The sequence below is a fragment of the Rutilus rutilus genome (genome assembly GCF_951802725.1).
Source record: "Rutilus rutilus genome assembly, chromosome: 19".
NCBI lineage: Eukaryota > Metazoa > Chordata > Actinopteri > Cypriniformes > Leuciscidae > Rutilus > Rutilus rutilus.
In genome coordinates this window covers 6,578,951-6,605,571 of record NC_140232.1, presented here as the reverse complement: position 1 = coordinate 6,605,571, position 26,621 = coordinate 6,578,951, and the positions used below count along the sequence as shown (strand labels likewise).

Here is a 26,621-nt window from a genome sequence, read left to right as displayed (position 1 = left end):
AGTAGGCATATCTATTTGCAAGGCTGTTGGAAGAATTTGGAAACTATACTAGGCGGAGATGGTCATCGGCCAATCTTTTTGGCATGCTTCTCGGCCAGTTATCTTGAAATGGCCTAATATCGTCTGTTTAAGTGGCCTGGCTGATATCAGTCTATCACCGATTTTAATGTTTATCCTGGTTAGGTGCCTTACTGTAGAGAATTCCATTGCTGTACACACGATTTTTGCTTGTTTTTATAGATGAGAATTATTGTGGCAATCAAAACCATACACAGATACTGACCATTGAGTCTAAGTGGTATTGAACCGGGACTGTTCAAACACATGGTCAACGAGTAAAAATTATAGATGCACCGATGTATCAGGTGACGATATTTATTGATGGTTTTAATTAATTAACTGCGTGAAGGCACTAATATCTGTTACATAATCCAATATTTTCTCTGGGTAAAATAATTAAATACCTGCCAAAACAAAATGAACAATCGAATATTTGGTCTGCCTGGTGCCAGCGTGAACAACACAGGACGATTGACGGAACTGTCACTGTCCCAATCAGTTCTGCATCGCCATGAAAGTTCATCCATGTGTTTTTAAGCTTTACCAGTTTGAGATGTTTTGTGAGCGCACTCAAAGCACACGTCCAGAAAGCCGTGTCTCAGGCAGCACGCAAATACTGAATTGATTTCTCTTTCGATTCTTCTTGTGCTTGAACGGACAATATTCACACAGAATTATATCTAAAAGGCCATTTCGTTGAGGAGGATCCTAGTAAACACAGTCGGTTGTGGCTTAACTGAGTGTAAATAGTTGAGAAATAAAACACAGGTGTGTATCAGCACTAGATCCATGCAACTCTTAAAGCGACAGCAGCCTAATATTCCTGCTGCGCTGCAGTCTGTTTTAATATTAACCAAACAACAAAATAACTATTGTACCTTTTAAGGATTAATATAGGCCTATATTTAATTAATACAGCAGTGTTATCTTACATTTGATTACTTTATGTACCTGAAAACTACTGTTAGACCTACCTGAAAATCACTGCTATTTCATAATCATCTTTGTTCTGTTGTATTTATGTTGGTCTGTTGAATGTTAAATGGATCATTTATACTAGTTTATGCAGCATTAAATGCATGCATTTTTAAATTTTTCTAATTTAAAACATTATCAAAACAGTAATCTATTTTAATAACAAAAGTTATATAGTTTTGGAATCTGTAATTGTAGGCCACAAAAAAAGTATATTTTTTTACAATTTAAAATCCTATCGGTGCATCCCTAATAAAATTAGTGAGCAATTTCTTAGTACTCACAATACTGTTCAGTTTGGGGTTGATGAGAGTTTTTTTTTTTTTTTTTTTTTTTATGTTTAAGGCTGCATTGATTTGCATATCAAATATACAATACAAACAGGAATATTATTACAAAATAAAATAACTCATTACACCAGTTTTCAGTGTCACATGATCCTTCAGAAATAATTATAACATGCTGATTTGCTGCTCAAGAAACATTTCTTATTAACATCAAAGTTGAAAACAGCTGTGCTGGCTTAATACTTTTGTTTAAAAATTCAGCAGAACATTATTTATTTGAAATAGAAATGCCTTTACTGTCCCTTTCGATCAATTTAATGTGTCCTTTCTGAATTTAAGTATTAATTAAAACAAAAATCTTTCTGACCCCAAACTTTATTTTAAATGCTTTTTTTGGGGGGAGGCAAACATTTAATCATTTAAATACAAGTTAAGTGCAAAATGAAAATGCGACGGATCAGCTTAACTTAGTTGTTTATTACCCATAATTTCAATCAAAGATTGACAAACATTCAAACAACCAAACTATTTTCTCTACCCCATACATACATACTTTGGCCAACTGCTGACGTCAAACAAACACAAATACAAACAAGCACACTAACACACCGTCGAAATCAAGTTTTACCCTTCTTTTCTCCCAATAGACAAAACTAATAAAATAAATTAAAAAGGCAAAGATTTTCCAAAAAAATCATGCACTAATTATACAAATGCAACAAAGAAATATTAACATCTAAATTAAAATACAGAAGCTCTCTCACTTAAAAAGCAAATACAGCCACAAAATGTACTGTGAACACGCACTCCCACGAATACAATACTGATCTAGCACTGCGACGTCATGGTCCTGTCAGGACGCCGCAGGAAGCACAGAGGTGAGCGTTCTCGAGAGAATAAGAGTGATGTTACATTCATTAGATTGCATTGTACTGTGAGGTGTTGATTCTATCCTCAGGGTGAAGTTAGGTGACATTGAGGTTCATCATTCAGTATCAGGATTATAGCTCTTAAAGAGATGTAAAGATGGTGTTTTAGGAAACATGGTCATGACCTTTTCTGTTTTCTGTTTAGCACATAACATGTACATTTTGTTTAGCATAACTAATTTAATTCAATGTCTTATTATAGGGACCTATTACATGTACACTTTTTAGATTAGGTTTTATTGAAGGTTTCTGTCATTTACTCAACTTCGTATCATTGCAAATCTGTATGACTTGTTTCTTTTCTGTGGAACACACTGTGTAACAAGTTACATCTCAGAAGATCGGGACTAGAGCACACAAATCTGCTTTTATAGTGTTTTTTTTAAAAACCTTGACAGCACCTGGTTACAGTATGCCATCATTGTAAGGAAAAGAGCAGTGTCAACATTCTTCACAACATCTCCTTTTGTGTTCCACGGAAGAATGAAAGTCAAACAGGTTTGGAACGACAAGAGGATGATTTCTATGCAACATTACTTAAGAGTGCTATAGCTTGAAAAGCAACTATATTCGTCATGGTCTCAAAAGGACCTTTTGCATTATTTTGTTATGTTTGCTGTCAGAAAAGTGGTTTGGTTATACTTATTTAGGTACGTTTTGTGAACAAGTTCTATGAAGAAGTAGGCGATCAGGCGAACACAGGTGACACAACACAGGCAAACGACCGGTGAGTTCAGCTAAAGCCTTACACTAAAGTGAGCCTGGTGCGATTTCAGTTAAGAGAGTCTTGGTGGCTGAACTCGGAGTCAGAATTGGGGTCCGGGAGAGCATGGTTATCCTGGAGATAGCCTTCAGGATCGGGGTCGTTCTCGTCGTTGCTTTCCGCGCTGTAGTCCACTTCCTCCAGGAACGCTGGCTCATCCTCATCCAACACATATGTGGTGTTACTGCAGAAAACACACACAGACACATGGCTGTCATTTATTATGTCAGCTGAGATCTTCTGACAGACACATACAACAGAACAGTTCATTCCCATTGAGTGTACACACAAAAACAGACCCTTTACAGTTTCGCATGGTCTTAAGGTCCTTGCACACGGAGTCCGAAATTTTCATATGCGTTTTTTTTCGTATTCGTCATCCTAAAAAATTGGTCACACACAGAAACCTTGCACACACGGAGTCCGATGCGTATTAATCAATCCGTTGCCAAAAATTTGCAAAATAATACAAAATGGAGTCTTCAAGCAAGTGAGGATGATTTTGTTGTCCTCTCTCTTCTTAAAAAGATAAAAAGGAAATATTGGGTCCATCATTCAATTCCTGACATTGCATAGAGAGAGAGAGTTTGGAAAGTTCCACTGCGGGATTATCCCGAGCGATTCAAAGTTTACTTCAGGATGTCAGTGGCTCAGTTTGACGCTTTGCTAGCGATACTGGAGCCACATGTTAAAAAGAAGAGCTCCAATTTCCATGAACCAATTGATCCTAAACATTTCTGGATTTTGGCGTTCGCTTGTACGGTGGCTCTGAATTGTCAAAACACCTCTCAAAATGCGAAAAACGCAGAAAATTGAACCCAATTTGATACATTTTATGACGAACGAAAGTTTCGGAGGCAGTGTGTTAAGGCCCTTGCGCACTGAGTCTGAAATTCGCATCTGAAATTTTCACACGTAAAAAAAAAAAAAAACGACCTCACGTTATGTCTCCGAAACTTTCGTCCGTCATGAAAAAATTCGGATCAGGTTCGATTTTCTGCATTTTTCGCATCCGTAGCAAGCATTTTGAATGGTGTTTTGACAATTGACAATTTGACAAAGCCACCGACTCACGAATACGAAAAAACACATGCAAAAATTTCGGACACTGTGTGCAAGGACCTTAAATGTGATTGACACAACGTGAGGTCGTATTTATTTTTTAACGTGCAAAAATTTCTGACTCATGTGCAATGACCTTTACTCTTATCTGTATGAACATAAATGATGGAGTATTTTAAGTTGTTTCCATTGTTATGAGACAAAATCATTTGGAAATCGTGGAAAGGTGAAGTAGACTCAGATGTATGGCACTTTTTCTCCTTCTCGCTCATCTTTCCGTGATTTCTTGAAAAAAGCGTAACATTGAACTTTGTGCATCTCCCATTGTCACTGCATGTTCATGAACTCTCACGAGCAAAGAAAATGACATCGTAGGCTATGTGCCAATCATCCAGATGTGCCAATCACCGGAACTAGGCAAAAAAGTAAACTCTAAAAAACTAACCAAGTTTTATCTTTCATTATTCTATTTATTTTGTACTTTTATAACACAAGAGATGCTTTTCGATTTTGTAGCTGATTGTGACCAAATACCTTTTTATTATTTATCAGCCCTACAAAAAAACAAAAAAAAAACCTGTGCAAGAGTGTATTCTGTTTATGGTTTAGTGCTTATTAATACACTAAAGGAGGCTGTACTGTGGCATCTACCTCAGGAGGACTAAATGCTGCTAGGTGGAACAAACTGTAATTTGCACTACTGTCTGTTCAAAATAAGTGAAAAGAAACATAGCTTTGGGGATTTGTTGTACCGAACTCATATCAAACCGTGACCCCAAAACCAAGGTACGTACCGATCCGTGACTTCCTTGTACCATTTCACCCCAAATATAGATTTAGTAAGGTAAATATATATATATTTGGACACTGACACAATTTTCATAACTTTGGCTCTGTATACCGCCAGAATAGAATTCAAATAAATCAAGATAAAATTAAAGTGCAGACTTTCAGATTTAATTCAACGGGTTGAACAAAAATATCATTTTACAGATGATGACAAGTTCAGATATTACAAATTAAAAATGGCCAGATATTTCCATGATCGTTGGTGCATTGTGGACCAAGAAACCAGATCCCATCCCCAAGTCTCTATGATATTTGGCTCTCTATATATAGCTCGGGACCCCCTTCAATGCAGGTCTATGGGATTTCCCACCTCTCCTCGACAAGCCACACAATTTGAGGCATCATTCATGTTTGTAGCAAAACAAGGCGGGATGAGTTACGAGCCACAGTTTAATACTTTAGGTTAGGGGGTTGTTCAAATCTCTAACCCTAAGTTTGAGCTTTAATAAATGACGGGTCAATACAACAAAACCAACAAACGACTCCTGTAGGGTAGCGGTCGAAAACCTCATGTGGCGGCAGAGGAGGCATTTCTCAGCATCTCTCTCTCTCTCTCTCTCCTAACACAATAACCTTACTAAGAGTGATGATGGTTTTATGGCCCTCTTGTTAAGTAGTTAAATGGTTTAATGTGTGGTCTGGTGGTTTGGCTGGTTTTAGTGGGTTTTTAATGGTTTTAATGGTGTGAGGGGGAAGAAACTGGATCCAAGTGAGACAGGCTGAGGGGAGGGGGGAGCAGACTCAAAGTGGATTAGCGGGCGTTTTGATCAGGTGATTAGATGACTATAATGAGCAGAGTGCTTCTCTCTTCACTCAAGTGCGCTGTGCCCCATTTGACTGACATCTCCTCAAGTGGTGCCGGCCATTAGAAGAGGGATGCAAGATCGTGTGTGTGTGTATGTATGTTATTATCCATTACAGAAATACACAAGTTGGGAGGGGCCGAAGTATGTTCCCAAGAAGCTTCTAGAATCTAGAAGCTTCTGACATCATGGACATCAGGGCTATTATTGTTCTGAACATTGTGGGCTTCGAGCTGCTTAATGTTGTATTGAAACTTGATATGGCAGCTGTTGCGTCTTCTACGGTTTGTGCCGATTCATACGGGAGCACAATAACAGGACGTCCCTGAGCTGGATATGGTCGTTGTGCTGGTGTGTGTGTGTGTGTGTGTTTACCTGGTGATGCTGGGGATGCTGCGTGTGTCTATTAAGTCGTTCTCCATGTCCAGTAGATGGGAGTTGTGGTTGTGGAGCTCCAATGGGGACGTGAAGCGTCTTAGCCTGAGCAGAGCCAAACAAAACTGAGCGCCCATTTCCTCCAATTCATTTGTCCCGATCTGGAGACCCTGCAAACACACACACACACAGATCCCACGTTACAAGCACTTTTTGTACAGTTTTAGTTCGCAAAATGACATCTGGTTCACATTCATTAACAGGTCTGTGATTTCATGTACTGATACAGACAGCATTGGGTTCTTTAGATTTTACTAAAACGGGAGTGTGTATTGTCTGTGTGTGAGACACGATGAATTATATAAATAAAGCATTATGTATATAAAATTAAGGGAAGGAATTCATTTAATTAATTGCATAAATAGACATGCATTAATCCCGTAGAATATCTAGGCAGGTGGAGCTGGGGGAGGTGGAGGGGTTCAGATTAAATGAAGGACTAGCTTACAGCAAACAACCAGAATATTTAAATGTAGAGCAAGCAATCTCATTGGCTGCAGAGACCAATCCGCTTGTTCGGCTCTCTAGATAAAACTCAGGAGTCGGGACCACCCTTCAATGTAACTTAAGTTAAGCTCAGCATCTAGTATTTGTGGCATAATGTCATTTACACAAAAAAATTATTTTAACTTGTCTCTCCTTTTCTTTAATAAAAAAACAAATCCAAGATTAGTCAGGCACTTACCATGGAATTGGGGGCCAATTTCTGGAAGGCTTATATGCAGAAATGTGAAGCTTATGATATTATAAAATAACTTAGATTAATTCTTCTATTAAATCTTGTGCATTATTTGAGCTGTAAATTTGCAATATAAATTTTATTGACGTTGTAGGATTTAGGAGCTACGTTACCATGGCAATAACATTATAGAATTGTAAATATCTTCACTCATAAAAGGTATACAAGTGATTGTCACATCATATCATATCACAGCAAGTCAACAAGCATATTGTTTATGTCTTGTGCCAATACACAGAGCATTTAAATATTTATGAATTGGCCCTATTCACTTCTACTGTAAGTGCCTCACTGTAACCCACAGCTTTTTATATATATATATATATACAGTGAGGAAAATAAGTATTTGAACACCCTGCTATTTTGCAAGTTCTCCCACTTAGAAATCATGGAGGGGTCTGAAATTGTCATCGTAGGTGCATGTCCACTGTGAGAGACATAATCTAAAAAAAAAAATCCAGAAATCACATTGTATGATTTTTTAACTATTTATTTGTATGATACAGCTGCAAATAAGTATTTGAACACCTGTCTATCAGCTAGAATTCTGACCCTCAAAGACCTGTTAGTCTGCCTTTAAAATGTCCACCTCCACTCCATTTATTATCCTAAATTAGATGCACCTGTTTGAGGTCGTTAGCTGCATAAAGACACCTGTCCACCCCATACAATCAGTAAGAATCCAACTACTAACATGGCCAAGACCAAAGAGCTGTCCAAAGACACTAGAGACAAAATTGTACACCTCCACAAGGCTGGAAAGGGCTACGGGGAAATTGCCAAGCAGCTTGGTGAAAAAAGGTCCACTGTTGGAGCAATCATTAGAAAATGGAAGAAGCTAAACATGACTGTCAATCTCCCTCGGACTGGGGCTCCATGCAAGATCTCACCTCGTGGGGTCTCAATGATCCTAAGAAAGGTGAGAAATCAGCCCAGAACTACACGGGAGGAGCTGGTCAATGACCTGAAAAGAGCTGGGACCACCGTTTCCAAGGTTACTGTTGGTAATACACTTAGACGTCATGGTTTGAAATCATGCATGGCACGGAAGGTTCCCCTGCTTAAACCAGCACATGTCAAGGCCCGTCTTCAGTTTGCCAATGACAATTTGGATGATCCAGAGGAGTCATGGGAGAAAGTCATGTGGTCAGATGAGACCAAAATATAACTTTTTGGTCATAATTCCACTAAACGTGTTTGGAGGAAGAAGAATGATGAGTACCATCCCAAGAACACCATCCCTACTGTGAAGCATGGGGGTGGTAGCATCATGCTTTGGGGGTGTTTTTCTGCACATGGGACAGGGCGACTGCACTGTATTAAGGAGAGGATGACCGGGGCCATGTATTGCGAGATTTTGGGGAACAACCTCCTTCCCTCAGTTAGAGCATCGAAGATGGGTCGAGGCTGGGTCTTCCAACATGACAATGACCCAAGGCACACAGCCAGGATAACCAAGGAGTGGCTCTGTAAGAAGCATATCAAGGTTCTGGCGTGGCCTAGCCAGTCTCCAGACCTAAACCCAATAGAGAATCTTTGGAGGGAGCTCAAACTCCGTGTTTCTCAGCGACAGCCCAGAAACCTGACTGATCTGGAGAAGATCTGTGTGGAGGAGTGGGCCAAAATCCCTCCTGCAGTGTGTGCAAACCTGGTGAAAAACTACAGGAAACGTTTGACCTCTGTAATTGCAAACAAAGGCTACTGTACCAAATATTAACATTGATTTTCTCAGGTGTTCAAATACTTATTTGCAGCTGTATCATACAAATAAATAGTTAAAAAATCATACATTGTGATATCTGGATTTTTTTTTTTTAGATTATGTCTCTCACAGTGGACATGCACCTACGATGACAATTTCAGACCCCTCCATGATTTCTAAGTGGGAGAACTTGCAAAATAGCAGGGTGTTCAAATACTTATTTTCCTCACTGTATATATATATATATATATATATAAAGAGAAGGCAGGACAAATCTTGAAATACATTTTTGTGGAAATCAACATTTTGCAAGAATTTGCTGGTGATTGAGCTTAACTTGTATTGAACACAGAAACCAACAAATTATTTTTTTTCACCCGGAAAGTGAGGCAAGGTAAAAATCTCTAAAACAAAATTATTCTATTATTATAAATGATCAAAGCTATTATAGAAGCTTGTTTCCGCCAAGGAAAAAATAAAGGTAATTGTGACTATTTATCCCACAATTCAGAAGTTTTTTTTTTTTTTACTCACAACTGCGAGTTTATATCTTGCAATTTATACCTTTTTCTCACAGAATTCTGTTTTTGTTTTCCAATGGAATAAAGAAATAAAAAAGGTAATTGCAACTTTTTCCTTTCCTCTCACAATTCAGACTTTTTTTCAGACTTTTTTTCTCAGAACTGTGATATAAACTGATAAAAATAACTCGCAATTACGTTTTTTTTTCGTGGCAGAAACAATTAAGATTCAATATTAAATAAACAGTTTATAAACTCTTTTTTTTTTAGAAAAATCATTTTTGTATTTTTGGAATAATCGGATGTGTCTGTGGAACTAAAACAGTCCGTGCATTAATCGTGCACACAGGTGGTTTTTATCAGTCTTCCTGGAAGCAAAGTATCATGTTTACAATGCACCGGGATGATACACGGAGCGGTTCAAGGGAAGAACTAATCATTGGATTGGAAGTTGTGATTAATGGCACCAAATCTTTAAAAGGGTTTTGTCTGAGTCACTTAGAAGCAAGTAAACTACACATCAGCTTTGTTTTCTGGGTTTTGTCTGTGAAGAAAACAGCACTTACTGTATTGCTTTGGGCAGAAATTCACAATATTTACACACAATTTTCTGTTGTCTTCTGTACAACTGTTCACAGAGAACAAACCAGAATAAGCCAGTATTGGGTAACACTTTATTTTACAGTGTCCTTGTTACATATGTTACATGTACTTACCATAGTAATAACAGTAAATTAGGCATAATTACATGCAACTAACCCCTCAACCAAACCCTAATCCTACCCCAATAGTAAGTACATGTAGTTAATTAATATTACTCAGTACTTAAATATATAATTACACTGTAACAATGACACCTTAAAATAAAGTGAAACCTTAAATTGTTTTGTTTTTTTATGTTGTTTCTTCGAAAGGAGAATATGGACTAGGGAAAAGAGGGCAACTTGGCATGTAAATTATGCAAATGGGGCGTACCAAGTCGCCAATGCGTTGACCATTGACCAGCAATACGCCATTTCATGTTGCATTTTTATTGGCTAGTCAGTAGACGTAGGTCGTAGCAGCAAACACAATGTCAGAATATTATCGCAGGCCATCTTTGGTCACAAGACCATGACAATGGCCGTCTTTGAACCTCTCTCACTGTATGATGTAGGACCGTTTTGGAGCCACGACCACAGAAATCGCCATGATTGGTCATCTTTCATCTCGGACAGCCCAAAATCATACAGTTTACATTAGAGAATATACAGAAAGAAGCTTCTTCAGCCATGTTACTTGAACTCACAGAGACGCCATTATGTGTCCTACAGACAGAAGACTGTGAGTCACTATCAGAGACTGCTGCATCTTTCACAGAATGGTCTATAGCGCCATCTACTGTTCACATTCATCATGACAACCTGTCATTTTATATTTACTGACATTTTATCATCAAGACAGTTATAAAAACAAGTAGAGGTCATCGCCTTTGACAATTGAAACCATCTGTTTAGATCTCGTGTGACAGTGTATTTGTAGCTTTAAATCTGAGCAAATCTGTAACAAATTTTGTTTCTTGGACACCAATGTCTTGATTAAGATGTGGCATTACAAAATGCTAGTGCTTCTACTAATAATATTTAAAAAGGCGTAATTGAACAGGCCATGCTTACTTTAAAACTGCTCCGTGTAGTTTTACACCCTTTTTTAACATGGTTGAGAAAAGTACAAAAAGAACGGTTGTAATGTTGAATCCCAAAACCGAATTTAGACCTGTACATGCTTTGCACAGAATAAAATATTGAGATCTTTTAAGAATTGTGTTTATGACTTTGCACACCTTTATTAATTATTAAAAAAGACACAAATTAATATATAAAATTTCTCTTTGGCTAAATTAGAAATGTTTCTCCTGCACTTTTGAATCATAGCCGTCTCATGAACCAGAGAGGTAACTTCATTTAAAAACGAACAATCACAACACGTTTCAACATGTTAATCAGTTGTTCCCATCTTTCTCCTTTAAAAGTCAATCCGTTTCCGCTCCCAAGGCATCCGATATCCAAGAGAAATGTGCTCACTATACGGACACCAAAAGCGCCCAGCGACGAGGTGGAATAATTAAACAAAAAACATGCTAGATACCAAAACACCCTAAATTGAACATTTACACTCTTAAAAATAAAGGTTCTTTAATAGCATCTATGAAGAAACTTTAACATCTATGGAACATTTTCATTGCACAAAAGTTTCTTTATAGTAGAAAAAAAAAGGTTCTTTAGATTACTAAAAAGTTATTCACACACACACACACACACAAAAAGGTTCATTTAAGAACTTTCACTGAAAGGGTCTTTGGGAAATCAAAAATGGTTCATTTATGACACTGCTGCAGAAACACCATTTTGGAACTTTTATTTTTAAGAGTGTATATAAAGTATATATATATATATATATATATATATATATATATATATATATATATATATATATGTGTGTGTGTGTGTGTGTGTGTGTGTGTGTGTGTGTGTGTGTGTGTGTATGTATGTATGTATGTATGTATATATATATATATATATATATATATATATATATATATATATATATATATATATACACTGTATATACATAAACAAGTTGTATATTATTTCTCTAATTTTCAATAAAATACAATATAGTATTTGTCAGTGTTAACTATTAAAGAAGAACCACATCTTCCATATTTCATTTCTGGTTTAAAAATAGAAAAATTAATGGACACAAAAAGCACACGGACCAAAATAGCATTGTCCTTTTAATTTGGATGAAAAAGCTTATGAAGTGATTAAGAGACCAGAGTAAACAGATCTGAATCTAGACAAACTACATAATTGCAGTTGTGTTATTTCTAGGGTTGCAATATTCCAGGGAATTAACGAGAATAAACTGGAAATTTTCTAAATTGCAAGTTAGCCTATAACAGGAAACGTAAAGGAATAGTTCACTTCAAAATGAAAATTCTGTCATCATTTACTCACCCTTAAGTTGTTTCAAACCTGTATGAAGTTATTTCTTCTGCACAAAAGAAGATATTTTGAAGAATGTTGGTAACCAGACAGCTGATGGGCCTCATTGACTTCCATAGTATTTTTTTTTTTTCCTACTATGGAAGTCAATGGGGTCCATCAACTGTTTGGTTACCAGCATTTTTCAAAATATCGTCCTTCATGTCCACCAGAAGAAAGAAATTCATACAGGTTTGAAACAACTTGAGGGTGAGTAAATGTTTATTTTTAAGTGAACTATTCCTTTAAATGTAGCTAAAATAATAATAATAATAAAAAAAAAAAAAACATCTTGCAGCATAATCTTGGTTTAAACAACCAGAATGCAAATTCAGTTGAAATGCTACCCTGCGAATTCCTCAATCACATGCACACGGCAACATTTATAAATCAGGCCTTGGTTGCTCTGGAATCAGAGGATTTTTTTTTTTTATATATATATTTCCAAAAAGCCTCAGCTTAACTTCCCATGAAAATAACTTTTCCACCCCTTTGCAAAATGTAATAGATTTGGTGACTTGAACTGTTATTCTAAAATGTAGAAACGTCAAAAGAATGAGTAGATACGGTCAAACTTGTTTCTCGTCATTTCTCTGGTATTAGGGACACCAAGTTGATTTTGGACTGGCTATGAGTATAATCATTTCCACTTCCACTTCAAAGATGTTTTGACTTGCGGGATTGCAAAAAAGCTTACAGCATTCTTCTAGAACAAAACAACTGGTGAAAAGATTACTCATATCATTCATATATATAAAAAATATAAACCTTGGGCTATGAAGCCCTGACAGTCTGAATTACAGTGCCAAATGAATCCAGTGAGAATTGCTACCACGGGTTAAAGCATGGCATCTCAGAAGGCTGAATTTTCATGTGCTGTTTCAATGAGCTGTTGTTCATTTCAGCTGAGCACCGCCCTGCCAAGACCTTGTCATATCAATAGATAGTTTAATCTCACCCACACAGAAAGCCAAGAACCTTGATGTCAGACTGACCAACATTTATTTGCACCCCAAATATGAACCACAGTTAAAACTGATCATGTGTTAGTCATTTAAATTTTTCTTGTCATGTTTTTTTATTTTATTTCCTCAGCATTCACACAGGGTTACAGTGTTTCATATTTTGAACGTTTCTTGTCTCTTTGTTTAGTATTCCCACACCCTATGAGAAATGAATTTCCATGGCGATTACGAGATAACAGCAAAAACAATAAGAGCAAGGCCAGAAACAAATCACGAATACACAAATCACAGCGTTTTGAAGTTGCGTATTTTGCAATGCATCAATGCGTAAATCCATTCATGGTCATTTATTTCCTACGTGTACTTTTGTTCTTTATCTGGTGTTGTTTTTATCTGATATTCCTAGTACTTTTCAGAAGAACTCATTTTCTACCAGCAATCTCAGAAATATTTAGAAGTTTAAAAAAATAAAAGGTTATGTTAAGGTAAAGTTTGTGTGTAAAACTAACCAGCCCTCACCTTGTATTTGCCCTGGTCACAGCCACACAGGGTGCTCTCCATGGTGTAACTGCGCTGCACCCCGATCTCTCTCCAGACCACCACACGCGCCGTGGCTTCTTTAGAGCGTTCAACTACAAAACTGCAGCTGGACAGGCTGAACGCTGGAGCCATCTGAGACAGCAGCTTAGGCAGAGTCTAAAACACAGGACAAGTGGCTTTTACATTCAACTTATTTACTTGACAGAATCAACACTGATGAAGAGTAAACTTTTTAAGACTAATGTTTATGCTGCCTTTAAAGAGGAACTATTCTGCCTTTTTACGTGTTCAACATTCTTTAGTGTGTAATGTTGCTGTTTGAGCATGAAAAGGGTCTGCACATTTCCAAAGCACATAATCACTCCAAAAGGATTTATTCTCTATATCAGTGTTTCCCAACCCTGTTCCTGGAGGCACACCAACACGACACATTATCAAACACACCTGATTCAACCCATCAGCTCAATAGTAGAGATTCCAAGACCAGAAATATATGGGTCAGATAAGAGGGACATCCAAAATGTGCAGTGTTGATTTGCCTCCAGGAACAGGGTTGGGAAACACTGCTATATTATCAGTGTCACTGTTTCTGAACTCCCTGAAATGCCTCCGTTGTAGTCTTGAGTTTTCTTCCGGGAACGAACACCTCATAATATTCCGCATATAAATCATTCCCGCCCAAGACAAACAGAAAATAAAGTGGGAGAGGCCTGGTTGATTGGCGTTAGTAGTGTGTTGTCGCCATGTTGACGTCCAATAGACACTGTTTAAACCCCCAAACTAATGCGTTATGGTAAGGGGTGTGACATACCGCGTCATACCATACTGTGGTCAAAGCGGTTTACCAATCATAACACACTGGTCCAGCTGTACAATTGGAGCACACTACGCTTTTTTGGAAGAAGGGGCTTCATAGAGACAGGAACGAAACAGAGCGTGTTTTTTGAACATTCATGCATGAAAACCTGTTCTAGAGCCCCAATACAATATCAAGACTTGGCATAATAGGTCCTCTTTAAAAGAATAATCATCCCAAAAAAATGACAATTCTGTCATTTACTCGCCCTGATGTCATTTCAAAATCATATCCTTCCTTCTTCTGTGAAAAGAAGATTGTTCAGTTGTTTTTGTCCATATTATGAATGTTAATGGAACCCAAAACTTTTAATCTCTAAAGATGACACGAAGGTGTAGCATGAATTTAATATATACAAAAACATCTGAAACATTTATCAAATATCTTCTTTTGTGTTGTGCACAAGCATTTCCAATTTTCGGGTCACAAATTCCTTTAATGTGTAAATGTGGGCAGTTAAATGTGAATAACCCAATTTTGCCTTTTTTTTTCTTCAGAAATGGTCTGAATGGACTGAGAGGGAGCTGTGTGTTGTAAATGTCAGATTATATCTAAATAATACATCAAACTTGGCAAAAAGATGCCAATAAAAGATAAGTATATAAAGTGTGCAGATGCGTTACCCTGTATCCAAGGTCCTCTTGTAGGTCAACAGTGCTGGTGTTGACATCGGTCTGCCACACCGTCTCCTTAATACTACAGCCGTACATGAAAACGTTCTTCTTCCGTGAATGGCCGTGATAGTCGCAGAACACCTGAACGCACACAGTTAACAGACAAACACACACTGCTGGTGTCATTAAACCGTTTAAACGAGTTCTCTCCTCTACAGCATGATTGCTCTCTCACCAGTGGAGTTCTTCCTGTAGCTCTGAGGTACTGCAGGAGACTCTTGGAGTTGTAGATGGTGGGATGAAGCTCGGCGTTGGGGTTCTGCCACTGTCTGTTCAGATCCTCCCCACTCAGAGAACAACGATGACTGCAACGTGAGCATAAAGAAGATTGAAATATGCGATTACAGATAAAGTTCATGAAGAAGTATTGCAGTTTCTGCGTGATAACTTTCATTAAGAGTGTTAACAAACAGTATCATAATATCTGCATCATTTTTAAAATGCAGTATATTTTCCTGCCCATATCATACATGTATTACATTTTTTAAATAATATGATAATAAAAATCCTTGGTTTGTGCTGTACTAATGATGAAGGAACATTATCAACATCTTCTGTTCATTTGCAAAACCAGTGTGGCACGCGGAGGTGATTTTGTTGTTTGCTGACATACTTTCCGTTGATGACCCCGTCAGGGTTGAGCATGGGGATGATTTTGAAGATGTAGCTCTCTCGTAGACTTTGGGCTTGAGGACTGCAGCTCATGAGAAACTCCAGAGTGCCCTTCATCACCCAGCTGGAGTTAGTCTCTCCAGGATGAACCCGCGCAGACAGAAACACCACTGGACGGCTTCCTATAAACACACACATTACAGCATTGCTGATCGAGTCACACTCATTCACCGAGACATTATGGACTGAGTGAGCCTGAGTGAGTTCATGCACAGGGAGTGCTGCTAAGGCGCATGTAACAGCGCATGAGAGCATGTAAGCAACTTTCAAGAATGAAGAATAAGAAAGTGCATGTGAGAGTGTTAAAGGAGAAGTTCACTTTTAAAATGAAAATTCTGTCATCATATACTCACCCTCATGTTGTTTCAAAGCTGTATGAATTTCTTTCTTCTGCTGAACAGAAAGGAAGATATTTAGAAGAATGTCAGTAACCAGACAGTTTTTGGGTCCCATTGACTTCCATAGTATATTTTTTTCCTACTATGGAAGTCAATGGGACCCAAAAACTGTCTGGTTACTGACATTCTTCTACATATCTTCCTTTCTGTTCAGCAGAAGAAAGAAATTCATACAGCTTTGAAACAACATGAGGGTGAGTATATGATGACAGAATTTTCATTTTAAAAGTGAACTTCTCCTTTAATGAAAGAGCGTGCATGAGAGGGTTTATGTGAAAGTGCATGAGAGGTGGAAATGACAATCGAACTAGGATCCATGTGAATGAGAGAGCATGACGGCATGTATGTAAGAGAGCCAAAAAAGGTGAATGTGAGAGCGCTTGGTAGCGTGCTTAAGTGTGAGCATGTGACTGTGCATGCATGAATGTCAGCAGGCATACAAAAGTGCATGACAGTGTTCGTGACACTCGTGTGTTGTATGACGTAAGCGGGAGTGCATATGAGAGTGTACGTATATTAGAAAGTGTATTTGAGCATGTGAGAGCGTTCATGAGAGTGAGTGCATGTGAGTGTGCATTAGGAAGCATGTAAATGTTTATGAGAGTGAGTGCATGTGAGCATGCATAAGAACACGTGACAGCGTTCACGAGAGTATATGTGAGCATGCATGTGAGTGTTCATCAGAGAGTGCATGTTGAGCGTGCATGAGGACACATGTGAGTGTGTTCATGAGTCAATGCATGTGTGTGCATGAGGATGCCTGTGAAATACTTGATTAGAGAGAGTGCATGTGAGGTTGCATATGAATGCATATAAGAGTGTTCATAAGAGTGAATGCATGTGAGCATGCATGAGATTGCATGTGAGTGTTCATGAGAGTGAATGGATGCGAGCGTGCATAAGTACGCATGTGAGTGTGTTCATAAGAGATAGTGCATGTGAGTGTGCATAAGAGAGAGTTCATTAGAGCGTATGTGAGAGTGCATGAGGACACGTGAGAGAGGTCATGGGAGTGAGTGCATGAGCGTGCATGAGGATGCATGTGGGATTGTTCATTAGAGAGTACATGTGTGCATGCATGAGTTTGCATGTGTGAGTGAGAGTGAGAAGTGAGAAACTCTTTTTTCATGAAAGCGAGAGCTAAAGAGCGTGTATGCAAGAGTGTGTAAGAATGCATGTGAGTGTTTTTATGAGCGTGAAAGTGAGTTTATGTGATTCGTGAGAGTGAGTGCATTTAAGAGTACACGCTGTTTCTTACCCACTAAACCAGGGGTTCAGTTCCATCCTTACTCCAACACAATATACCTGTAGTTTTAAAATAAGCCTGAAGGACTTGATTTGCTAGATCAGGTGCGTCAAATTAGGGTTGAAGCTAAACTCTGCAGGGCTGTGGCCTTCCAGGAACTGAGTTTGGCACCCCTGCACTAAACTGATTGCTATAGCTGTATGTTTATCAGTGACGTTCCTGTGTGTGTGTGTTACATACTGAACTGGCTGATATGTTCATTGCTGGAGGATTCTGGCATGGCTGTGATGGTGAGCAGGGGACAGCTGTTTCCTCCCAGCGTTTCACACAGATCCTCCTGTCTGTAGTAGATCTGAGGAGTACTCAAAGCACTCAACTTCTGCAGATGCATCTAAACAAATGAGGAACAAAATCAAACTGAATCCTACTATATATGATGGTAAAATCAAGGTATATTGAAAATATCATGCCATGGGGGCAGATTTACTAAACAGGGGAAATTAGTGTGAGAGTGAGCAATTCCAAAACAGTGCAAATGGTAGTGTAAAGTTCTGCGCATGATCTACTGACCACACGCAAATTAAAGAACACAGATCATTTCCACAATGACCAACTCAATCTACCAGTTGGCGTCTGGTTTAAGACATGCTTTTTATGGGACGGTAAATAATGGCGCAAACACCGGTAAATTGACGAGTGCAAACCTTAGTAAATCACCTCGCATGATTCATTTAAATACTCTCCTCCCAGAAATTTTGCGCGTGAAAGGGAAACTCCTACAAATGCATAAGCAATAAGGTCAGCTGCAAAAATAACCCTGTCCATGCTTTTCAGCGCAAATTTTTCACTGTGTGCCTTTAGTAAATCCTGAGAGTAGTTTTCTAACGCCAAAAGAGGGTTTGCGCTGGCACAAGCTGTTAGTAAATCTGGCCCCATATGTCCCCTGACGGTATCCATTTTCTGGTCAATTTGTCACCTTTATTTCTGAAGTTTGCATGCTTACAGGGCTAATATTGCCACATTAAAAAAGTTGGAACATGCACACTAAAAGTGGGACATGCACACTAAACCACCAGTCCACAGCGCCAACAGTAATGCTGATTGTTAAGGTAAAGAACAAGCGGTCAGTCTGTTGAAACAACAAGAGCGCGCAAGTGGTTTTTTCTTAATATCCATTTCTCTTGTTGTTCAGTTTACTATTTGACTCAAGGTAAGGCTATTTTCGATTCTCTGCTTATTTTTAATTTTTACCTTCACATAAATCTGCATGTTATTTATACGCGTTCCTACTTTAAATAACAGCCGCCTCTTATTCAAAATTGCAGTTTGAATTTTATTACACTTAAGTACAGTGCTGTCCAACAGCTAGTTTAGATTCCTCCCATTTACAGTACAACTGTAACCAGCAAAGTACATCATTTTAGTACATATAGAAGTATGTGAGTTGAGGAATACTATTCAAACTAATGTGCTTCTTGATAAGACACATTCAGGCATTACTGTACATCAACTGTTGCATCAATTAAAAGAGGGTACATTTGTATAGTACCTTCAGCATCGAGTAGGTGTATGGATAATGATAGGCAAAGTAGCAAACATCATCTTTATGCTGAAAGGTCACAGTGAAGGTCATGGTGAAGTATGATTTGCCCTTTTGCCCTCCGGCTGCAATGGAGCTTCGTGAGAAATGATTCCTAGATGATAAGATCAGAGGTCAATGCATGACAACCCACAAATCAAAGTACTTTTACAGGCTGTAATACAATGATTTACAACATAAAAGGATGGTACTGACTTGTAGTAGCAGATGTCTGATCCTGTTCTGACCCATTGGGGCCTGCCGTTGATGGCATCCTGTACAGAGTACATGAGCACCTGCATACCTGTGTCACATCATAGGAAAAACCAGCAGGCAAAATCAGACAAAAACACTCTGACTTTAAAGATGGCTAGAGATGGGTTGACTAAGTGCATTTAAGTAGCTGAATACTATACAACATCCAAACATACTCTGCATAACACAATGACGTTCTAGCTCTAACACATTTCATAACACTTAGTACTTTAGTACTGGGTTACTTAATAATCAATCGCCATTCACATCTGTGTTCGTGTACCAGAGTAGAGTATGTTTCTGGACTAATGCTTGAAATGACCCACCATAATTGAATTGGCTGTTAGACTTCTCACAGTTGATTATATTGAATCGATAACGAACTCCAGGACGCATATTTCCCACCTCGAAATAGAACCACTGGTGATAGTGATTACTATTTATGTCAGAGTTCAAGATCAAGTCATACTCAAACCTGCCGATGGAAAAAGGCAATACACAGAACAGAAAAATAAGAGACAGCTTCTTCATTTTATGAAAAGCACATTTATAAAACAACAACAACAACAAAAGCTTATTCTGCACATACTTTCTGACTTGCATTGCTTTCCGTAGGTTTCCAGACTCAAATTTAGAGTTGAACTTGAGAGACTCCCCATTGTCAATAACTGGACAACTGAAAAGACAGATACATTTACATTGATGATTCACATATTTTGAATAACTCAAAAAAACAAACAAAGACAGTCTGGGTGTGTATAAAACAATAAATGTGGTCATATCTGTGATATTCCATAAACCTGAGCAATTAGTTAATTAACCAGTGTTGGCCGATATATACCAGATGATCAAATAAATCGGTGTTATACTACGGGGCTGTTGAATGCTTGAATCTGATTGATGTACAAATGTTCGAAGGTGTGCAATTATTTTCAGGGGAACGTATCAAGACCACTTTTATTCAAATAGGCAAAATAATCAAAAGCTATTAGGACTTTTTAAAATTTCATTACAAGTTTTGACCAGAAGTTTTGACCAGAAGTTGGCGCTTTCTTGAAACTTTATGAGTATCTTTAGGGTATGGAGCCAGTGACCCATACTTAGTTTCATAACGATACACTAATGCATTTGTAAATTACAGCATTTTAATTTAAAGTTTAAAATGGCTGATATGGGAAAATTGGATTCCATTTGACACTGTATGCAGTACCGAATCTAACAAGACCACTTTTATGATTTTTAGTCAAACTGTTCAGAAGTTAAAAATATATATATATATATATATACACATTTAATATCTCCCGACCAGTAGGTGGCGCTGTGCTGAAATGCTGCATGTAGCTTCAGGTCATGCTTGATGACATGTACCAAGATTAATCTCAATAGAGTGGTACAGGTATGACATCACTTTGTAGGCCAAATCAAAGAAGCGAGTTAGCATTTTAGCACTTCCAGTTCCATCGTCCCGAAGTCAATGGGTTTTTTGAATAGGGTTTTGGTTGAATGGCTGAAATAAGGTCTGTGGTGAACAAGCTCAGGACGCTTTCACATTTTATTTTACGACATAAAATACATCAGTATTACCTCACTCGTGAAGCTGTTATGTATCTTGAAAAAAGGCGGTTGCTAACAAGTGGCTAAATGGGACTACAGAGGCTGTCGAGGACATTAAACGTAATCCCGCTGAACAGGTAAACTCAGTCCGCTTTTACAGCATCATTATGCTTAAAATATTAACTATTCTAACTCAAATGTTCTGGGGAAATGGTTTTAGATAAAAACTAAAAGAGTTGTCAGAACCTTAGTGATGGTGACGTTGAAGTCGTGGGACCGTGGTGTACTGTAGTCCGTTTATAGCCTACCTTTAGCTTTTTACCTTTGGTGGCTACGTTTAGGCTTCAAAATTTAATAAAAGTTGTGTTCATCTGTGATAATTATCTTGACGGTCAAAACTTGCAAGTATCATAAACTTTTGCTGATCACAGAGCTTGTTTTTAGCGATAATCTAAAAGCCTATGGGAAAAAGCCTTTTGTCGAGGGAGCCAGCGTGATGCTAACTGCCGGTTGGCCTACAAAGTGACGTCATACCTGCACCACTCAAAAAACAAAAGCAGTGCAGATATATAGCCTCACATCCAATTTGGCATGCTCTTCATTTGCGCGATATCTGAGAACAGTTGAGTTCATCAAAATGCTTTTAATATCTTTTTTCCAGCATGGTCTGAAGATGATGTGAGCCATTTTTGGGTGAAAATTATTTGAATGGTCTAAGACGAGTTTGAAAAAGTTTTTCAGAAAAATCTAATCATCTTGAGCCAAGGAATCAGAGGAAAAAAAGATTTCTATCCTTACGGTTCATAACTTATTAACATAAACGTAAGTGAAGATTTGGACAGTTGGTGGCACTAGAGGCATTGAGTTAGAGACTCAAAAATAGCTGTGGTTAATGACGAGAATGTGCTCTATCTGTGCTCCAAATTTCATCATTTTCCCACAAGCAGTTTTATGGGCTGCCGTTGACTCAAGAGCAGAAGAAAAGGGAATAATAATAAGAAAAACACTAAAGATTATTATTATTAGGGTGCTTGGCCATTATTTTATATAAAATGTGTTTTACATGACTATTAAAATCTAAAGTTTTTACCTTAAAAACATTTTATCCTACCTTTATTTTAGTCAAAAACACCTTTCATTGTTTTTTTACTAATATTTAGTAACAAAAAGAAAATGTTTAATGTATATTGTTGATGATCAAAATGTTGTATTTAAGAATTAATTTAATTGAATTTGTTTAGCTCATCATAGTGTAGGATTTGAGGGTGAATTGTTCAAACATAATTCCACACAAAAACCTCAACTCCACACTCCAGACCCCAAATCAGCAATCTAGGACCATAAATGAAGTGGGCTCCAGCCAGTCTGAGCTAACTCGAGACCTTAGAAATTTAAATGTCTTAAACTGCTGATCTATGTTACTGTGCTAATAAATTGTGTTTTCACTATAGTTTGGATATTAATATCCGCTGCAGAGCTGATAGTTTCGTTCAAGTGAACGCTGAACGAGTCGTTTGCTCAGCTGTAAAATAAGTGATTCTTTCAAAATTCCCTATAAATTAATTAATAATTCCCTTTGAGCTAAATTGACCCATTTCCCTTACAATAGTAAGACAGTTTACTTCTGTTTCAGACACTCCTCTAAAAATTGCACACTGACCTCTGATTGTCCAAGTCATATACAACTTTATCGATGATGTCACTGGGGTGAATGAGCCTCTCAATATCCTGGAAGATCTTCATTCTGTTGAAAAAAATGATGTCTTAACTGAATGGTTCATTCAAAAATGTAAATTCTGTCATCGTTTACTTACACTTGTAACTTTTTGTTTCTACCGTGGAGCACAAAATGAGACGTTCTGAATAACGTTCTTTTCCACACAAAACATTCAGCGAGTTAAAGGGATACTTCACCGATTAGCATTAAGCTTTCTATCAGTAGAAACCCGGTAGTATTTTCAAATGACCATGCTTCCCTCCCTCATGTCCCCCTGAGACGAGAGATTTCTGTATTGTGTGTCTGGAAAAAAACCTGAGATGACGCAAAAATCGTCATTTTGTGTCATCTGAGGCTTTTTTGGCCAGAGGCGAGAGACTACAGCCAGTAGTAGGAGCTAGTTACGCATGTTTTCAACCCGCCCATAGAGGGTGCGATCTCACGATAAAACGGCGTCTTTTCAGTTTCGAGTCGACTAGTAGCCTGGTTGTATCATTTCTTCCGATACTGCCCTCTGTAACCAGTAGGCGTGGCTTGGGAGTGGCCTCGTAGGGCAGCGAAGCAAGTGCATTCTGGGAGTTGTTGTCTTTCATCCACATGAGCCTAAAATACATTTTCTGGCTTTTCTCAGTCTAGAAGGCACCAACTTCTAAAATAATTTCACATTTCTACTACATAAATGACCCAATTTAAATACACATTAATCTTTCCAGCGGTGAAATATCCCTTAAGTTAATAACTTAAATTTTCGTTTTGATCGTCACATAAAACTTTCGTATGTCTCCAGAAGATTTGGAATATAGTTCACAAGACACTTAATCATGCTTTTATGGTGTTTTTGGAGCTTGCTTGACAGTCCCTGGCTTTTGCTGTATGGAAAAGAGCAGCGTGAATGTTCAGCTGAACATCTCCTTTTGTGCTCCACTCCAACGGGTTTGGAATATCGTCACTGAATTACATAGAAATTTGAGGCTTTGTTTACCCTTTCAAGAACTATATTTCACAGCAAAAAAAAGTAAAACATTTGTTCAGTACCTCTGCACACCATAAACCCTCTCTAGAATGGGCTCGCGGAGGTTGAGTGCCACATGCCCAAAGTAATCTGGGTATGCCACCTCTGTGTAGGCAGGCACTGAGCGTGTACTCTTCACCATCTCCAAGTAGAGGTCAGGGTCATGCAGTGGCAGCAGTGCCGCTGTATCTGGAACTTCGAGATCCGCTTGTTCCCCGCCCTCCTCCTGAGACCCATCCACAGAGCCTCCATTCACGCCACCATCTAGAACCAGACGACCCAAACTATAGACCAGATCGCAGTCCGATTTGCTGTCTGGGTTTTTTGATATAGAGATGCTGTCCAGCTCCAGAGGTGATCTATCTGAGTTGGGAAGCAGAACGTCTCCCTGTGGGGAACATCTTTTTTGGGGCCCCAAGGATGTCGGCGTGGTGGGAATGATAATGGGACCATGATGAAGCTCTGGGCTGACGCTTGATAGAGGAATGAAAGATCTGGGGCTTTCAAAGTCTTTTTCCTGAGAACAAAACAGAAACAGTTTGTTTTGGAATCTAGTGCATTTTCTCCCTTAGTTTGGTTTGTTTAGGCATAAATGAACACGACAATCGCGCTCTGTTTCGGACCAAAACAATCGCTCTGAGATCGCCTGAACGACGTGGTCTCGGCCCCATTGAAAACGAATGAAAATTAAACAAAAGCGGTTCGGTCGAGGTGAGAAAGCAATCCAACACAACGGACCAAGTGGTATCATAATTCATAACAGGAAATGTGTAATATAAGAAATAACAGTGTCTGATTCTGTGAGTGAGCACATTATCGCAGTTGAAAAACAAAAAAGCGCCTCTACATCTTAAAATGTTTTGTAATTGCTCTTCTCCATGCATTGCAAGAATGCCATCCTGACAAAGCCTTGATTCCCGCTCTAACTGCATAAAATTTTATATATATTTTTATCAGTTAGAGCAGGAATGTCTCTCCCTGTTCTAGCTTGTACTATCTTGAATGATGACTGTTTTTTTTTAAATTATTATCATGTTTATTGAACACTTCTCACGTTTATTAAAATCACCTTCTAAAGATGAATCACGGAGCGAACTTGCCAGTCCATCTTGATGAATTATGCAGAGGAAACCCTGACCAATAAGAGGTCAGTTTTATTCATTAACATTTTAGTACGCTTTGAAATGTTGCCTTGTGAAAGCGAACCGAACCATGAAGAAAATGCTATATTGTAACAAATTAAGTCCCCATTTCAAAACAAAGCAAACAATCTACAGGTCTGAAAAGCACTGAGAGAACTGAGTTTCCCTTTAAGAAGTGAATGCAACAAAAAAAAAACATTTGTGCTATGGATAAATAATAAGCAAAGCTCCCTTAGATGAGCAAAATTAATTTAGGGCAAGTATTTTTGTGTCTGCTATTTTGTAATCAGATTTTTAATTTACATGCATTTTTATTGACCTTTCACCAGTTAATCAGAAATGTCCTCACCTCAAAATTCTCTGTGAATTCCCGACAGAAATGCTCGTAGACTCTGAGCTCATCAAACGGACGCATGTTGGTCTGTCTGGGCCGCAGTTTGTTGATATCTGTCTCTATGTCATCATTCTGTAGTGCATAACAAACCTGATCAACATCAGTATTCCAGAACTTTGATCACTCTTTTACAAATATTCTGAACCCCCATTTAGGCCAACTATATATCAACTTTAAAAAGCTCATAACAAAGTTACTAAAATGTAAAATGAAATTGCTTTAATTACTTTAAATGATACCAAAAAGTAATTTATTATTATTCATTTATTATTTATAAAATTATTTGATAATTGTAATTTATATATAAATAAATAATTCATAAAGTGATTTGATAAGGGTGAATCTCAAAAGAAATTAAAATTAATTAACAAAAATGTAAAAACATAATAATAAAATCTAATTCAGAATATTAATAAATACTACAACAGAATATAAATAATACTAAAATAACACTAATCTCATTCGATATTGTTAAACTATTTGTAATGTATCTGTGAACCACACAAAAACTGCTTGGATCATGTTCACCTAAAAATTAGAATAATAATAAAAAGAAAATCTTAAAAACATTTTTTATATTATTTCATTATTACAATAATCAGAATTAGGGTGAAAAAATTGCTAAAATTGCAATATATAACAGGGGAAACGTGACATTTGACCCATATAAATATTAGATGGAATCACATTATAATTGCCATCAGTCACCCTGTTCTCTTCATATTGGTATCAGCTATTAAAAGACCCACATCGTTTGATCACTAGAATCTCAGTGAAGTTTAATGAGACCACTGTTACCTGTGTTTTGTGACCGGTTTCATCCTCCTCATTTTCCGTGTCATTTTCTGTGTCGACCTCCGTAGCTTCATTCTCATCGCTCTCATCAACTACATCATCCACTAACACAGAAGACAGAGGGATCTCTTACCAATGACGGTACACCAAACAAACAACACTGACACATTATGCAGTGCTATAAGCTAATATTAAATGGGGCAAGAAAAAGCATTTGCAAATTTTTTTACTTATGACATATTTAGATTTTTTTTTTTTTTTTATCCATTGAGTATTGATAAATCATCCACAATAACAACAGTAAAGGCAATAAATATAGTGCATCAGAATTATCATGCACCAAGACCAATAAAAGCACCAGCCCTCTGAGACCTGTGAGTGTGTTTTACCTCCTGGCGGCTGGTTGTACAGCTGCGCCACTGGTCCACCAGCTGGTACGTGTGGCAGCGGGTGGAGAAAGACACTTTTAATGGTAGGCAGTGGTAGGCGGTTCTTTGGAAAGCACTTCCTCATAATTAGGCTAGAGGTATTGACCAGTGGATCTAGTGTCCGGACGGGCAGGCACTCCTGAACATATCACAATAAAATATCTTTATACTGTGGAGAAGCTGTTTGGCACATTCCAATGATATAAAAAGTAAAGTAAAAAACGTAATCTAAAACTTTCATAC

The 26,621-nt window shown here is 37.9% G+C and overlaps 1 protein-coding gene across 3 annotated transcripts in view; it reads right to left on the bottom strand.

Moving 5' to 3' along the window:
- Positions 1-1,779: 1,779 nt before the first annotated feature.
- Positions 1,780-26,621, bottom strand: part of agtpbp1 (ATP/GTP binding carboxypeptidase 1) — a 46,981-nt gene continuing 22,139 nt past the window's right edge. For all 3 annotated transcript variants that reach the window (XM_084388977.1, XM_084388975.1, XM_084388976.1), the window contains exons 11-26: positions 26,340-26,517; positions 25,954-26,054; positions 25,111-25,227; positions 23,643-24,136; positions 22,551-22,634; positions 19,926-20,012; positions 19,663-19,811; positions 19,298-19,385; positions 19,052-19,196; positions 17,743-17,893; positions 15,800-15,980; positions 15,362-15,491; positions 15,136-15,267; positions 13,636-13,812; positions 6,104-6,273; positions 1,780-3,198 (exon numbers count right to left, since the gene is read on the bottom strand). In XM_084388977.1, the coding sequence (XP_084245103.1) occupies positions 3,024-3,198; positions 6,104-6,273; positions 13,636-13,812; positions 15,136-15,267; positions 15,362-15,491; positions 15,800-15,980; positions 17,743-17,893; positions 19,052-19,196; positions 19,298-19,385; positions 19,663-19,811; positions 19,926-20,012; positions 22,551-22,634; positions 23,643-24,136; positions 25,111-25,227; positions 25,954-26,054; positions 26,340-26,517 (2,559 nt within the window). In that variant the 3' untranslated portion in view covers positions 1,780-3,023. The remainder of the gene's footprint in view (positions 3,199-6,103; positions 6,274-13,635; positions 13,813-15,135; positions 15,268-15,361; positions 15,492-15,799; positions 15,981-17,742; positions 17,894-19,051; positions 19,197-19,297; positions 19,386-19,662; positions 19,812-19,925; positions 20,013-22,550; positions 22,635-23,642; positions 24,137-25,110; positions 25,228-25,953; positions 26,055-26,339; positions 26,518-26,621) is intronic.